Source organism: Sphaerodactylus townsendi, linkage group LG07, assembly GCF_021028975.2.
Source record: "Sphaerodactylus townsendi isolate TG3544 linkage group LG07, MPM_Stown_v2.3, whole genome shotgun sequence".
Classification (NCBI taxonomy): domain Eukaryota; kingdom Metazoa; phylum Chordata; class Lepidosauria; order Squamata; family Sphaerodactylidae; genus Sphaerodactylus; species Sphaerodactylus townsendi.
The window spans coordinates 88,522,214-88,539,511 of record NC_059431.1 but is presented as its reverse complement, the minus strand read 5'-3'; the positions used below and the strand labels follow the sequence as shown (position 1 = coordinate 88,539,511).

The following is a 17,298-nucleotide window of genomic DNA, read 5'->3' as shown; positions in this document are numbered from 1 at the left end:
AATAAATAGGAAGAGCAAGACAAGAAGAGTTTAAGAGACTCAGAGCGGCTTACAGTTGCCTTCTCTTCCTCTCTCCACAACAGACACTTTGTGAGGTGGGAGGGTCTGAGAAAGTTCTGAGAGAACTGTGACTAGCCCAACGACACCCTGCAGCAGGCTTCACGCAGAGGAGCAGGGAAACAAACCTGGTTCACCAGATTCTAGTCTGCCACTTATGTAGAGTGGGAAATCAAACTTGTCTTCAGATTAGAGTACAACTGCTCTTAACTACTACATCATGCTGATTCAAATAAACAGGATGCGCAAGAGGAGGTTACATTTGGTTTTATTTGATATTAAGCAGCAACACATTCTTTTTCTTGAAGGCAAACGTGGGCATTCAGCATACAGGGTACAGAAATAAACTGCATGAATACATCTGTGCGTATATTAGATATGATTATCCCAGCTGTTCTTTAAAAGTCAGATGGAAACCAAAACTGTCCCCAGAGATGCATCAGATCATCATCCGGTATTTCTCAACAGAGGACGCCAGAATGAGGCTCAAATGAGTTTGGTACTGAATTTTGTTAATTCTGAGCAATATCGTTCTAAGCCTGGCACCTGTACAACCGCTTTGAGTAACAGCAGGGACTGAGCTTAGTACACTACATTGACAACTAAGTCATGAGAGCATATCTGGCAACCATAGGCTTGGAATAAAATGTTGCACAATCTTACATGTGAAAATTAGGACCAACTGCTTCCATTAGAGACTAATATGGTTCCCCCTCCCCACTGTGCCATGTTGCCAGCTGACTGTCAGGACTCCCTGTAAGAGCTCACAGGTAGTTGGAACATGCCCTCTGACACCTCAGAACAGCAATCAGCAAGTGCACCCCACCTGGATGCCTTGTGAACAGCCACTTCTGTGAGAAAAGTTTGTGGACTTGGGGGGCCTGTGGAAAGGCAGGCACTGAATTAGCATGAAAGGGTCTTCTCTTCAAGTGAGCAGCTGGGTTGTGACTGAGTGTGTGAAAGAGTGTCTGAGTGTGTGCAGAACCAGCAACTAGCATAACAATGTGAAAGTGGGCTTATGTAGAGGCTCACACAGAACCGCTCCACATCTTAATACCTACACACCCAGCACACAGAATTATGCCCCTTTGTTCTGCCAATTTCAAATGAAAATAAGCAGAAGAAAAATATTTTTCTGTTAACCCCCCTGCCCCCCCAAAAAAGATTACAAAATATATAAAAATTAAACATGATGGAAGAAAAGGACATTCATCTCCTCTCAAAAAACATTCCTCTATTTTGTGTTTAATGACGTTGAAAAACACTGCAACTCATCTGACCTGTTTTCTGAGATTTACTCTGTTTAGAGTAGTGCAGAACACACACATTAACCTTGCCTTTACCTTGACATCTTTAGACTGAGTGATGAGAGGCTATGCGAACCAGAACTGTAGTCCTTGGCATCTTGATTTGTTTACCAAAGTGTATCAAGCACAATAATTCAATATTTGGTATCCAATTCCATTTATCAGCTTTCATTATCAGCCTCTTCAAACCTCCACAAGATCTTTGCTTCCCAAATGAGGAATTTATTAGCAGACAAGAATGAAAATGTTGCAGGTTTTAACTGTAGTCTTTCAGGGTACTTGTCAGTTCTCAGAATATTGACCTTCTTGCTTCAGAAAATCTTCCTGTTTTCAATGTTTTGGTAATAAAATGGACAACTGTACAGCACTCTGAAAGGCAAATCAGAACCGAAATCTATACAGGATATTGCAACAAAAACCTCATCATTCAGATAAATGTTAGAAAGACCAATGACACAATATTGAATATGCCCATGACACTACTACACTATCAAAAATAGTGAAGTTGATTGCTGTGGTGAAGTGATACTAATGATGTGTACATGTATATATGTATATTATATACACACACACATACACACACATTGGGCTACTCTTGAAGACGATCCAAAAGTCATAGCTGGTACAGAATGCTATGGCCTGAATGCTGACTGAAATGGGTCATATGAAACATACCACTCTAATCTTGCTCCATCTTCACTGGCTCCCACTTTATTTCCAGGCCCAATTTAAGATGCAGGCTTTGACCTTCGAAGCTCTACATGGCTTAGGGCCAGCATACCTGAAGGCCTACCTACTTCCATATGAATCTGCTCATCAACTCTGGTCATCTTCAGGGGTCCTTTTCTTTGGGTGCCCTCACAATCTGAGGTTAGATGGGTGGCAACCCAAGAAAGAGCTTTCTGTCATGGCACCAAAACGTTGGAACTCCTTTCTCAAGGAGATTCATTTGTCTCCCTTTAATGTTATCTTTTGCTAGTGGGTGAAGACTACTGTTTGGTTTGGAGTTCCCTCTTTCACTCTTACAGCCCAATCCAAAGGGGGGCAACAGAGTGGTGGCTGGGGATAGCACCATTGCCCTGCCTCCAAAGAGGAATTCATCAGCAGAGGCACTAAGGGAGGAGAAACTCCTTTCTCCCCTGTGAAAACCCACAGGAGAAAAACAACATTCACCCCCACCTCTTTTTAGTGGCAAAGGTTTGCACCATTGAAAGAGATGATTAAAGTTACAGCATTGAAGAACCCTTCTTGGTTTCAGCACATTTGTGATCTGACACCAGGAAAGTTTCTCTGCTCTAGCATCCATGCCATTTTGCCACCCTTCTACTGCTTCTAATGTAGTCTCAGTGCACCCCCCGCCCCAGTGCCTCACTTTGGATTGCAGTTGGCAGTCTTTCCTCGTTATGTATTTGTGTGCTTTATTTAACTGTTTTAAATATTTTATATAAAGAATGTCCATGTGAAACCTTTACAATTTTGAATGAGTATAGCCTCCAAATACTACAAGTACTCTATGTGGGACTGTCCTTGAAGATGGTCTAGAAGCTGAAGTTGGTAAAGCATGGGGTAGCTAGGCTGTTAGCTGGTACATCTGGTTGGACACACATCACACCGGTCCTTAAGGAACTGCACTGGCTCCCGATTTACTCCCAGGCCCAATTCAAGTGTTGACACTGACGTACAACATGGCTTGGGCCCTGTCTACCAGAAGGAGTGCTTGCACCCATATGTACCTGCCCGGGCACTGAGGTCACAACAGGAGGTGCTCCTGGTAGTACCTCCCCCCACCGAGGTACAGGAGGCATGTGGGAGGGCTTTTCCATGATTGCCTCCAGATTCTGGAATAGTGTCTCCTTGAAGATTCACATGCGCCTACCCTTTATGGGTTTAGGTCCATGGCGAAGACCTTCCTCTTTGCCCAGACATTTGGTTAGCCTCCCTGGGAACTCTCCTCCACAGGTCGAGGGAATTAGGGTTGGGGTTATTTTAAGGGAGTTAGGGTTGGGGTTATTTTAAGGCTGTTTTATTGTAGTTTTAATTGTTATATTTTATTGATGTTTTTATTGCGGTTTTTAATTGTTTTTAACTCATGTGCTTCTACTTCCTAGAAAACAGAGAAGAGACTCACTGATGCTGTTTTCGGTAATAAAGGGAGGATGCAAGCTTATAACGCTTGACAAAACGTGAGGACTACAGCAGACCCGGTGGAGATCAATCACTCTAGGCGCCAAGGGTTCATACAGAAATGGGATTTGAATAACTGTATGTAAACATAAACTTTTGGATATGTTCTGTTCAATAAAGCAAACTTTATTGCAATATGTGCTTTTATTAAATATTTATTGTGATTCAAAACTGGAAAAGTTTCATTTGGACACCGGTGTTTGCTTAATTGCTGAAATGTTTTCATGTTTTCCACCACAGGCTCTCTGATTTGGGAAAGTCGGCATAAACGTTTTAAAAATAAAACTGAATAAAGACTTGAACGAGGGAAGTCCAATCCGCTTCCCACTCCCCTCTGCTCCCTTCTGCCCTTTTTTCTGCCCACCACCACTTTTGGCTCTCCCCTTCCTGCACCCCCCTCAGCTTTTCTAAATTCACCCCTTCTGGGCCTCCTTATCACTTTTTTTTTGTTTCCTTCTTTTTCACTCTGTCAGAGCTGTTAGAAAGTTTTCAGGTGCATTCTTTTTCCAGACCAACAGCCTCCCATCCCCAACTGTGTTTTTGCAAGAGCTTGGTTGGCATTTGCCATTTATTGGGGATTTTAGCCCCTTCCATACACAGAATCATATTTTTCTTTTCAGGTTTTTATGCAAACCTGGGAGCTGTCCCAGGTTGGTAGGAAAATCGTCCTTCTCTATACATGGCCCCATTGTGCATATTTTTTGATCTGTGTTCTGGACCCATGTTCAGAATCAGATATCTAGTGAAGAATAAACTGCGGCTGGCTTTACTAATACTGAAAGATATGAGGCCAGCCAAGCCTAAAAAACAAGGACTGTATATATAGGGATACAAGGCAAATAGAGTAGTATAAGTAGTTAGTCTTGAGGTAATTTTCAACAGATACTTCATAAACCGTTCATAAAGATTGTTCATAAAGATATATTGTGGTTATTTAACTGGATAGGAAAGGTAATAAACACACATGGCTTTCATTCCTACTTCAAGCCAGAGATCTCCATCTAGGGGCTTCTAAGAGGTTCCAAACAGAGATCCTACCATTAGCGGAAAAAAAGTAACTCTGAGCCACTGGATCATCAAAGGGAGAAACTGACTTCACAGAGTGACAGACTTGTGAACCCTTCACTAAAATTAGCATGAAAACAAATATACTGGAATCCTGCATAAGAATTTGCATTCATTTCAATTAAAAAATTCTTAACGCCTGATATATCTAGCCGTAGCTTTTATTTTTACTAACTAGTGTTTGAGTTTTACATCTTTATTGCTATGCCACACAGCAGACACAATGAACTAGGGAGTAGGCAGCTGGTGGCAGGCACTGTGAGGGACAGGGGTTGAGGAGGCTGCTGTGATTCTGCCTGGGAAAGTTGGCAAGCAAACAGCTAGTGGTAGGGAAGAAAAGTAAGGTTGTTCTGAATAGCAGAAATGGAGAAGGAGTCACCAGCCAGCATGAAGGTATGCAAGCAAGTGATAGCCAACACCTACCCTCTTCCTTCTGGGTGGGGAGGAGGAGCTGATGGCAACATGAGGACAAGGTGAGGAGAAACCTCATGGGTGGTTACTTTGCTGCTTCCTTGGAGACAGGAACAGAAAGTAAAGGATGCTTTTGGGACCAGGCAGCAGTAATGGTAGCTCCTTGGAGGTGGGCCTTGCTGGGGTGCTGGACCTCAGAAGCTGCCCAAGAATCCCTGGCAATCTTATATTTCATACCATTTATAAACTAAATGTGTATACATACATGTACGGATGTTTAGAGACATGCCCCTTGCAAGCTTTCTATGTACATTTGAGGATACTACATAGCCACATGCAACCACCACCGCCATCACCATACTTTTAAGTTGTGCTGGGTTTCTGTCCAGTCCATGGAACCAATCTGAGGAATGGCAGTAAGCAGTAAGCTGGTTGCTTTGTTCGCGTTTTCCTTCAGTGTCTTTAACACCTTATCCACCGAAACCTGCAAATACAACCAGAAGTCAGTCAATTCACGTCCATGTTTTATAACAATAGGTTTTTCTTCCTCCAAACATATACAGGCATAACATTTTCCTTGAAATAGCAGTAATGTCAGGCTACATGGGTTCAAAGCAAAAGTACATTCTGAGCGAAGGTTTAGGCTAATTGATTGGGAAAAAGTTATTTACACAGATTCAAAGTGAAAACATTGTTTATCGTTGTAGTAAGCAAGGTGGTTTTTTGTTTGTTTTTGAGAGTCAGAATGGCATAACGGTTAAGAGCAGTGGACTCTAATCTGTCAAACTGGGTTTGACTCCTCACTCCTCCACATGAAGCCTGCTGGGTAACCTTGGACCAGTTGTGGGTCTCTCAGAATTCTCTGAGCTCATTACAGTGTAGTAGGGCTAATAGCAAACCCGCGATCTGAACAATGTCTCTTGCTCAGGAAAACCACATAGGGTCGCCTATCGCCACTCACAGACTTGATTAGCACACACATTACTAGTTTTGCAGGCCCATTACGTATGGAACACTTACCTCGGGGAACTTCACTGCGCAGTGGGCTTGTAGTGGGGTATCTTCATATTTCTCTGTTTACCCGAGAGGAGGCACTCACTCCTTGCTGCGCAGTTTGTGTGCTAAACTCTCCCAGGCCTGCTTTTCTCTTAACATCACCCATCAACTCTCTCTTAAAAGCACAGATCTCATTCCACCCAGTAGTCTCAAGATGGCCAGCTGCATTAAAGCCCTTTAAATCATAATTACATCAATACTGCTGTTCTTGCAGCTATATTGAAATTGAGCCCCCTTTCTAGAAATAATCCCCCTCAATGAAAGAGGCAAAGCAAGGGGACCACGTCCTGGAAGTGATATTTTCTCCCTCCAGAGTTCCATGCTCTGCTGCTGCCACAGGAGAAAAGAAAGGCCTGTTATTTCAATGTTCCTGTATTAGATCTCTCATTATCCCAATAGATCTAATATGGCACAAATGCTTTAAGTTGAAATAAAGTTTTTAAAAGCCCTCTCGATCATTGGGGAGGGCGGAAGTGGAGCAGGGAGGTGGGGTGGCCCTGTGTGGAGGAAAGATGAGTGTGTGTGGGGGGGGGGGAAGCTGTGGTCACTGACAAATCTGCCCCCTCTAGTGGCGAAGAAAATTAAAGTGACACTAGAAGTGGTTTTGCTTGCTGCAAAGAGAATTGAAAGTGAAAGGAAATATATCCATTCAAGAAATCTTGCTGTAACAGACTTTTGCCCCTGAAGTTCTGCAAACACCTTGTGCATTGTCAGTCACAAGTAATTTTTAAATTTAAAAAACTGCAAAAGTATTTCTTCAGTAGTAGTAGTAAACCCTCTAGCAATTTGTTAAATTAATATACCCTGCAGTCAAGATGTCAGGAAGGGCAATTTTCTTTATGAGGGAGTGGTGATTAAGTATATCTATATGGCCCAGCTGTAGAAGCTATCATCCTCTGGGATGGGAGTGGAAGACTACTGTGGGATGCTGCTCCAAACATCATCTCTACCAGTTCACAGTCCCAATTTATGTCCCATCCTTTCAGACGGGTGCAATCTGGAACACCTTCCCTCTTCATTGTACAGGCTAGCAAAAAAGGCTCAAAGAGGGTTCTACAGCTGCCCCTCTATTTCTCTTTCACTTTTTCTTGTAAAACTAACTAGTTGAATAATGGTAGGAAGAACTGATGTTGGGGTTTTTCCAATACAAATTTCTTCTCTGAAATCTAAATTACAAGGTCAATTCCTCCTCTGCTTCAGCCAGAACTCTAGATTAGGATTTTACAATACTTTCATTTTTAGTTGCTGCCTGACAACTTCATTGTTTCCACATCCATGATGTAAGTAGTTTGTGGGACAAGTAATAAACGCACATATTTTCCTGATAAAAATGCCTGTACCCAGGAATGCCTGTACCCAGATTACAGGGTGGTTCCTATCCAGTTTTCTAATGGCAAAAGAGGAAAGAGCCCCCCTGCCAGGGCACTGAGAAGGCTGTGCCAGGATTACGGGACCTAGTCAGACAAAACCCAGATAAGGTAATAGCTGTGTTGAGAAGGCAACGCTGAGCGAGATTGAGCAAAAAAAAAAAATGAATAGGATCCAATCCAAAGTAGTTAATTCAAGAATGACTCTTTCTATATATTTTTTCAAAACAGATGAAGGCATCACATTGGCACTAGGCAAGCTATCCAGAGGGCGACATGTTCCTCATATTATCTCTGCTTCTACAGCCATTTTCTGTGGTGACAAAGGTCAGCTGCAGAACTGAGCAAGCATGCTGCATGCACATATTTTTACATCTCATTCCTACGAAAAGAGGAAGTGGAACACTCATTCTGGGCTAAGCTCCAAAATATGCACAGTGTCAAATGACAGGAAAAGCATCATAGCCATTTTTCTGCAAAAACTTAAGATTCACAATGGCTTGGATCATATTAAGCAACCTTTATGGCTAGAAGCAGAGGCCACTGAATAGAGTCATCTCCTGCTAGTTTCACAGGCTAAATCCAGTACCCCCAACCCAGAAGAGTGAAAAGAATACAGCATAGCAATTGAGAACATAGCACAAAACCCACAAAAATGCTAGAAAATGGATTCCTATGTTTCTTTTAAAAATTAAAAACATTGTTTAAAACAAGTCTGAATAGAATTTGTTTTTTGGAGAAAAGAAACATAGGAAACATAGGAAGTTCCACACCATCAGAGGCTCAGGATTGCTGACTAGCCATACTTACATACGCGGCCTTACCCATCAAAGCTCAACAAACAGGTCCTAAGTCATTGGGCATCTACTGATACCCAACCTAGAGCTCGCATTTATTAGGCACCATAAATACAAGACCTATCAAATGGTACAGATATGGTTCCACAATCTCCGTCCACCACTTCAGGTACCCAAGGCAGCAAAAAACAAAACAAAACAAAAAACAAAAAAGCCCTCTAAAAGAACCTTTAAAGATAAATATTATAAAAAAAATTAAAAACAAAATTTTAACAAAACACGTAGACAATTAAAGAAACACAGTGAAGGAGTGCCATAAGTCTTCACCTGCTGGCAGAAAAGAGTGATTGAGGGGAAGGCACAAATCTCCCTCTGCAAATTTGCTTTAAGTAGACAGCTATGGAAGACCTTAAACAAATAAGCAAGGAGGCCTGCTATACCCTGTCATGCCATGACCATAATTTAATTATTCTTTAATGAGAGCTTTAATTATTACTGAGTAATGAACAATATCCCAAGCTACACTCCTGCCCCTCTCTGGTTACCAAGTTTTGTTTTGTCCTAGAAACAGCACATGGTTAAGTAAAAACACCAAAACTGAAGCTACCAGCTAAGCAGCGTCTTGAAAAATTGCATACAATCTTTCTTTGTTCTGTTGGATATAATCTCATCTTTGTTAAGCTCTATTCCTCCTTACCTTTATTTCCTAAGATGCCATTCGTAACTCATTTGGAATGGCCCAACAGTAGACAAGACACTTTAAAAAAATGCACTGATTGATATATAAAATGGGGCATGGGAGAAAGAAGTCACACATAAAAACAACTTCATTTTGGTTTAGCTTTTATTATTTTATTCCTCACTGCTCATGTTTTCTTGATTGTACTCTTGCACACTTTTAATAAATTTCCTTTAATTTTAATTTGTGGTGTTTTGTCTTCAGGTAGCTTCTAACTAAATCCAGTCCTAAACCTTGATAGCTACATATCACCAGGTTAATTTGTTTTGTGAAACTCACAGGAAGGTTGGGAGTTTGCCCCTTGATTTCTAATAGTTGGGAAAGCTAAAGGAGCTGGTGTCAGCTACTACCAAGTTGGCATTTGTGAATTCAGACTTCAGGGTTTCAGGTGTTTTGTTCTATGCCTCCTCTTTAACAGGATGTCCTTGGACTAGGGCATCCTGCTACAGTAGCCTTTGAAAGTGTTTTATGATCAGCCATGAATAATACATATTTAAAATATCTACAGACTGCCTTTTCCTGTAACATGAACTCTGCACTTCTATAATTAGCAACTTCTGGTGTAAATGAGACTCCATTGGCATATGATGGCTTCCCTATTGGATCAAGAACTGTGAATTATCTTGAAAGCTCTGCTTGTGTATTTACTGTCTGTAAACAATCTATAAAGTACCACTCAGAAAAAACAGACAGCCCCAAATAAAATTTAGAGCTCTTACTCACAGCTTCTTCATGTTCTTTCCAGCAATCATAGTCTGTTGCCATAGCGATACTTGCATAGCAGAGCCCAGCCTCCTTTGCCAGAATGACTTCAGGAATGGTAGTCATGTTGATGACGTCTCCCCCCCAGCTGCGAAACATCAGACTTTCTGCCCGGGAACTGAACCGAGGCCCTTCAATTGTGATCATCGTTCCTTTTGAGTGGCATTTGATCCCAAGCTTCTTTGCAATATCCATAAGAACCTTTTAAAACACACATGAACACACAGCAAGAACAACAAATTATTCATAAGACTCACTCTGCTTTACTACCATCTGTCACACTCAAGCTGGTTTACAGAATTCATCAAAAAAACATAACAAGTTAGCAATGCACACACAGAGTTAATCAACATTGTTGACGTGCACTTCAACAATATTATTGATTGTGGCACTTCCACTTCTACAAGTACTCTAGAATAAAAAATATACAATTTGGGTAAGGTAGCTTTTAGGGAGTAGCTGGTTGGTTCATGCCGTTTGGGGAATGCTAGACTGAAGTTCCAGTAAGTATTCGTAGACATCAGTCTATGCGTTTTGGGCAGAAGTTTTCAACCGAATCTGTTCTTCTGGCAATACCCGAGAAATTTGGGATGAATTGGGATCTTCTAAAGTGCCATTATACCCCAAAAATATTGTTGGTTTCTAAGATGCTACTGGACTCAAATCTAACGTTGTGAGGTATATGTTTAAAACAGTGCACTGTTAATTTCTAATGCTCAGAAATTAAGCTGAAAAAATAGCATTAAAGGGAGGCAAACTATCTAGGCTTCAGCCTGCCAGGCTAGCAAGATGCCAGTTCATGCACTGATGTGGGGAAGAAAAAAAAACCTTTTCCTGTGGCCCCAGAATTGGCAAATTATCAACTAAATCTCACAGAAACTTCTGGCAGCTGGCTTGTCATTTTCCACCATGCAGAAAGGGTGGAGTCTAAAAGAGGAATCTGGGCTTCTTTGTTTTGTTTTTCCTTTCTGAGGAAAACAGGAGAAGAAAACTTGGAGGTGATATGGGAAAACAGCTCAGTTTTGGGATGCAGAGGTTCTACAAACATGAGATATTTGAACAAAAGCTGGGAAAGAGAGACACAAACATAGCCTGAAACAGAAATCTGATTGTACTGCTGTTTGTTGGATTTATCCCTCTTCAGAGGATCTCCCTGTTTTCTCTAAAGTGATCAGAAGATCAGGCTAGGACCTGGGTGATAAGTGTTCAAATCCCTATTTTTTGCCTCCTTGAAACTCTTTGCTTTGGCTTTCTTCGACTCCTATTTAGCCTAGTAAAATAAAGAGCCAGTGTTCTCGGCTTCCATGTCCTGCTTACCAAGCAGGGGCAGGTCTAGAACCCTCACTTTAACCTACGGCCCTGGAAACAGATAGGCAGTGTGGGTCTGTCCCAGAATGCAAGGTTCAAAAGACACGTCAAAAGTTCCCACTCATGAGCAGACTGTACAGTCAGGGATGGATCCAAGAAGCAGAGTCCAGGTCTGGTCCAAGGTCAGGAAACAGGTACTCAGATTCAGGGGCCCAGCTCATCCACTCATCCACTAGCATGCAGACGTTGATTCCACACAGATCTTGGTCTCACAGCCAATCTAAGTAGCTAGTTTCTCTTTCATGTGCCACTGCGTCCAGTCATTAGGATCAGTGCTCTTTAGCTAAGCCATCCTCCTTCTCCTGAGGAGCAGCAGGGTCTAGATCAGGGGTCTGCAACCTGCGGCTCTCCAGATGTTCATGGACTACAATTCCCATCAGCCCCTGCCATCACTGCCGTCTCCTGCTCCTACAAGGGTAGACAAGCTGTGGGCTGCCAGGCACACACTCCTATTCTGCTCAGGGCCTCTGTCCTGAATCTTTGCATTATCGTTTCCTGAGTTACTGGAGGAGATTGTGGTGGGTCTGCAAATGGGTCCCCTCATACTGATGCCTCCAGTCTTAAAGACCTTTCTAACTCAGGGACTGGTAATAGTGACGGGCCCCTTCCAGGAAGAGGTTCTCTTGTGCTGGGGCCTACCTTAAGGGAACGTCTGCCAGTGTGAGTGTTAGGAACAGGTACGTCACCATCTGATGATGACTCATTCTGCCACACTGATACAGGGCTGCTCATGACACTGCATGACATGCTGAGAACCAATATCAGTTCAAAGAACCACATGCTTCCTGCATCCACTGCACCTCACTACACCCCACCAAAAGACACACATGCAGTTTTATAAGACATAACTCTTAATATCCAATATGCAACTATCAATATATCCAATTCCCAACATGGCCCCAACTGTGGATACTGGAGGCTGGAGCCTCAAACAGATAAGACAGATCCTTCTAAAAACCTGAGAAAAGCTCCAGGTTTGTGGAAAAATCCAAAATCTGAAAAAATGGGGGTTTAACTCCCTCCCCCAAATAACAGAAGCAGTGTTTGTGTCTTCAAGAGAAAAACATACTCTCAGTGGCCCAAGGTGGGGGTTGCTCGCCAACCACTTCCATACTGCCAGTCTTCAGACCTTGCAATCTGCCTGATTCATCCAGGTGAAGGTGGATTCCAGATGACTTAATGTCACACAACACACCTCGTCCCAGCAGTAGCCTCTGCGCAACCTGAGCAACTTGGCTGAGCTCAGCACAATTCACCTGCTACTGCACAACTTAGTACAGTAAATCAGACTTTTCCCAGGGAGAGGCTACCAGGGGGAAGGAAGGAGGGAATGCTGAAAACCAGTGTGGTGTAGTCATTAGTACCAGAGTAGGATCTTGGAGACCCAGGTTCAAATCCCTGTTCTGCCATGGAAGCTTCCTGGGTGACCTTTATCCTCTCTCTCTCTCTCTCTCTCTCTCTCTCTCTCTCTCTCTCTCTCTCTCTCTCTCTCTCTCTGCCGAAGCTACTTCACAGGGTTGTTGTAAAGATAAAAATAAAGAAGAGAAAAATTATGAAAGCCACTTTGGGATCCTACTAGAGAGGAAGATGGGGTATAAAAGAAGTAAATAAAGCTGATGGCTGGCTCGGGACAGGAAAAAAAAGAGAAAGATTGGTTAGTAAGTGGGAAGGAGAGAAAGAACAGGGGAAAAGGTGAGAGGGTTTGGCAGCTGCCATGAGGGGAGGCAGAGGACATAATAGGTGGAAGGGGATAAAAGCAACCCTGGCTTCTAGCTTCCCTGTAGCCATTCCAATTACCTGCAGCTCATAGTGGTCACAGTTTACCTGTTCTTCAATCCCTGTGGTGGCTGCTATTTCAAGATGGGAATTAGCTACCCAACACAATCCTGTAGGACGATGGCTCAGTTAAATCTCTGGCCCACCAATTACTTCACTGTCTCAGATTCAAGGAAATCAGATCCAAGTATGTGAATCTCACTCCTTTACATTTACCTGATCTCCCCGATTTAATTAGATTACACTACTTGTTGGACAACCCTGATCCTTCTCTCTGTATGATAGTGGCAGACTTTCTCCTGGAAATTACTAAATGCCAGTAGATTTCCTTCGTCCTAACATGTATATCCTGTATTGTATATGCTTTTTAATCTGTTTTTATTATTGTTGTACTGCTGTCTATGCCAATAAAGGCTTTGCTTTCCAGAGAACCTGCTTGCCTTCCTGGAACCTGGAGTGGGTGCCACACTGAGGAACAGAGCTCAGAAGAAACCCACGTGACTCCCAAGCCACAGAATGAGCAGATATTAAAAAAATAAAACCACCCAAACAAGGCAAGCACTCCTGAAACTTTACATCTAAGTCCTTGCATCAGTTGTGATAAAACGCCTTTTGAGGGTGAAGCATTCCGTGGGCAGATTAGCTTTGTTCCTAGTCTTAAAAGCATAACAGACCTCCCTGGTTTGGGATTTCAGGATCCTACAATCCCTGTTAAAGCCCTTATCTCTATGTCCATTTGCACCTTTTCAGTTTGACGACTTTGTAGATTCTTAAAAATGCATTTCTACATTATTTTTAATATCTCTTTTCCTAATTTTAAGACGCAAAAGAAGATGCAGAAGGATTTAAACATCTGCTGAGGTATTTAAAATAAATGGCACCAGTAAAGCTGCCTTTAAAAATTCTTAAAGAGATGTAGAAAGCAGGTTTGCAGACGTGTATTATGGCTCTTTGTACCTAATTAAGTTTTTTGGATGCTAACGCACAACCTCAGTTACCCAACAAATGTATTGAAATGCTGCTGCAGCTAAAAATAAATTAGCGTCAGCAAAATTAGCATGAGCAAACTGCTTCACACGGCAGCTGAACTGCACTGGTGTCAGCGTGTGAAGCTGGAAACACAGACGCTTGCCCCTGAATACTTGAGAAGACACATGCTGGAAGTCACAACAGGCACAGCTTAATGGGCAGAATGACTATCTTTTGAGAAAGTGACTTTCTCGACTTAGCAGGTGTACTGTGATTACAGCAGTTTATGACTCTCTGTACTTGGTTGAGTCATTTTCAGTACATAAAAAACACAGGCTAGAGTTCAAAAGGCCACACACGATATTACATTTATGAACTTCTTGGCTTTTTTCATTTTTAAAAAGCCTTCTTGAAGAACAGGATCTCACCCAGAGAAGCATTCAACACTGCATGAAATGGCAATGAAAACAAAAAATCAGACCTTGACCACACAAGTGAAGGCATGATCCACTAACCTCTCTGGTTTTGGCACAGAATGGTTCTGCCATCGAAACGTGACATACTCCAGGAAGGCACGAATGGTTCCCATCATAGAAAGTGACATGCCTTTTGGTTGTCCTGAAGCAAAGACAATAAGAAAGAAGGGAATACACTCTTAGAGGGAACACCCCAGGGTCTGAGAAGGAATATGAAGGTACCTAAGCCAAGGCCAACTCTACAATGAAGCCAGGTGAGATAGTGGTAGATTCTGGGGAGCAACCTCGATCTCACTCACATTGCAATTCCACTCCGGAGCCAGAACACTCTTCTGATGACGTTGTTCTGTAACTGTATCAGGAAAAGTCACACTAGTTTGACAAGGGCTTTGATCTCCGGGTAAGGAACCAAATGGGTTCAATAAATTACTCAAAAGGAAGCTAATAGCCAAATGGGCATACATCAAAGAGGCTAGCTAACTGCATGGCACAACGGAAAGTTGATTCTAATCCAGGCTGAGCTAGAGGCAGCATCTCAAAGCTCAGAGCCTGAGACAAGTCTGCAGGAATCATGCTATTTAGCTGAGAAATATCTGTATTAGAACATTTGATTGTTTTCTGTTTTCTTGTCAATAAAATCGTTGAGAACTCAGCTGGTATTTGGAGAAAAGAACCTGGAATCTACAACACAGGCATGGCTCTCCCAAGCCTGGCATTGTGATAGCCCTAGCCCCTCCTCATTCTCCAAACTTCTTTAAACACAGCACATCAAGCCACAAATGAGCAACAGTGCTTCCCGAACTCTCACATCCAGTGGTGGGATTCAGCAGGTTCGCACCACTTCGGCAGAACCGTTTGTTAAAATGGTGCTTATAAACAACCAGTTGCTAAATTATCTGAATCCCACCACCAGAACCAGTTGTTAAATGTTTTGAATCCCACCGCTGCTCACATCCCAAGAGCTTAGGAAGCCCTTCTGGACACTCACGGTTTGCCACACTATGTAAAAAGATGCCCAAGGAACATGGAGAAAATAAGTGTTCTGTCTTCTGGCTCCTGAGTTCTGCAGAGGCTATCAACAGAAAGGATTAGTAGCTGGGGATACCCCCTTTTTAAGTTGCCAGTGGCAATCCCAATGCTATCAATGTGCATTTTTTCTGTATTGAAATATCAACAATGATCATTATAAAAATAAGGGTCATCTCAGGAAGAGACACAAATGGGCTGAGCCTTCTAGATTATAAATAGCGTAAATCAACTGTAATGCTTTGTCCTAACAAAAATGTATGCAGAATGTGGTGTGTGACACTTTGTATTTCCAGTGTTTTCAGAAAACAATAGCACTGCAATATTCTACACCTTGCTTAACTGGGAAAGCCAGTCGCCAACAACACTGATCAATGACAAAAGCAGGCACATACTAGAGGGTTTAATTTGTATATTTCCAATCTGAAACAGTGTCTCAAAAGTCCCTGTTTTATTTCAGGTAGTTCTGATTGGAAACTAAACAGGACATTTTGGGCACTGTTTCCAATCAGAAATATCTGAAAGTGTACCCTTCGTATGTATACCTACATTGTATACCTACATTTAGCAGCTGTATACCTATATTTAGCAGTTGCCATATACATTCCTACTGCTGAGTGGAAATACAGTAGAGAAGATTACTGGAGAAGATAACTGAGTAGTGGGAAAACCTTGAAAAGAAATCTTTAATGCGGGGGGGGGGGGGGGGGGATATAAGGATAATAACAGTATGATTTCAATTTGTTCCCTTGCCCTTCCTCATTTTTGAAGAACTACTGATGAATTCCAATGATTCAATGCTCTGTATTTTTAAAATTCCTTTCATTCATTTCCTTTCTACTGCCTCACTCTTAGCCAGAAACATTTTTGTGTCAAAAAGAAAACGAAAAACCAGACCAGCAGCTGTTGATAATGTACAATTCTCAGTTAGTAATAAAATGTATTGCATTAGCCAAAGGTCATTACAATACAAAACAAAAACTCAAGTTAAAACACTCACAGTAAAGTACAATCTATTACAAAGATAAAATTGATCAGCCACGTTTCCCTTGCAAGTGCTTTGGCTCTGATCTTTCTGGCCAGAAGGAGAAAAAAACGCAATACATAAGGATCAACATCAGAGAACAAATAGATTCGTTTCTCAGGGATCCTTGATATTAGCATTTCAATAAATTTATTTCTGGCTTCTGCATTTAAGGGGCAATTTAGAACATAATGTGGGAGATCCTCCACAATGAAGTTCCTGCAAATACAGGCCCTTTCCGCACAGGCCTCCAGGCACCCTCACACCGGCAAGAATTCTGCCGGCGTGGGGGTGGAGGCCGTTCGCACGCAAGCGTGCAAGCGGCCCCAGCAGAGGCCGGCGCAGGAGAAGCGGCTCCACATGGAGCCGCCTCTTCCCCGTCCCTCTCTTACCTCGTCGCTGTCGTCGCCCTGCTGTCCTCCAGGGGTTGGAGGACAGCGTGGGCGGGGCTTAGGGAAGACAGCAGGGCGACGACGGCAACAAGGTAAGTAAGAGAGGGATGGGGAAATGCGTGAAACCGGCGGTGCCTTTTAAGGGGTGTTTTTGAGGACGGGCCTGATGCCCTGAGGGAGGGGAAGGGGAGCCAGGTCGGCGCTGCTGCATTTCAGCAGCGCCGCCTGTGCGAACGGCGGCCTGGGGGCGGCATTTTTGCCGTCCCCAGGCCACCGTTTTTGGCTCGTGCGGAAAGGGCCACAGAGATGGTGATCACTTGGCATTTGATTATATCACCCTGTAAGAACAATGGAAGGCACTGTCTGGAACCTTAGGGATGTTAAGGCCACTCAGCTTAGATACTGAGATATATACCAGGTAGAACCCTCTCATATGATCCCTTTCTATCATTTTGTACCATGGAGCAAATCACGATTATGAGATTGTCACGGTGCCGAACGTGGTATGCTCTTTGTAAATCC

The 17,298-nt window shown here is 42.7% G+C and overlaps 1 protein-coding gene across 1 annotated transcript in view; it reads right to left on the bottom strand.

Annotated features, from left to right (window-relative positions):
• Positions 1-308: 308 nt before the first annotated feature.
• The window catches only part of LOC125436714 (methylthioadenosine phosphorylase), a 34,367-nt gene continuing 17,377 nt past the window's right edge, over positions 309-17,298 (bottom strand). The window contains exons 5-8 of the mRNA XM_048503943.1: positions 14,374-14,476; positions 9,707-9,946; positions 5,386-5,508; positions 309-1,733 (exon numbers count right to left, since the gene is read on the bottom strand). Coding sequence (XP_048359900.1) covers positions 1,695-1,733; positions 5,386-5,508; positions 9,707-9,946; positions 14,374-14,476 — 505 coding nt within the window. The 3' untranslated portion in view covers positions 309-1,694. The remainder of the gene's footprint in view (positions 1,734-5,385; positions 5,509-9,706; positions 9,947-14,373; positions 14,477-17,298) is intronic.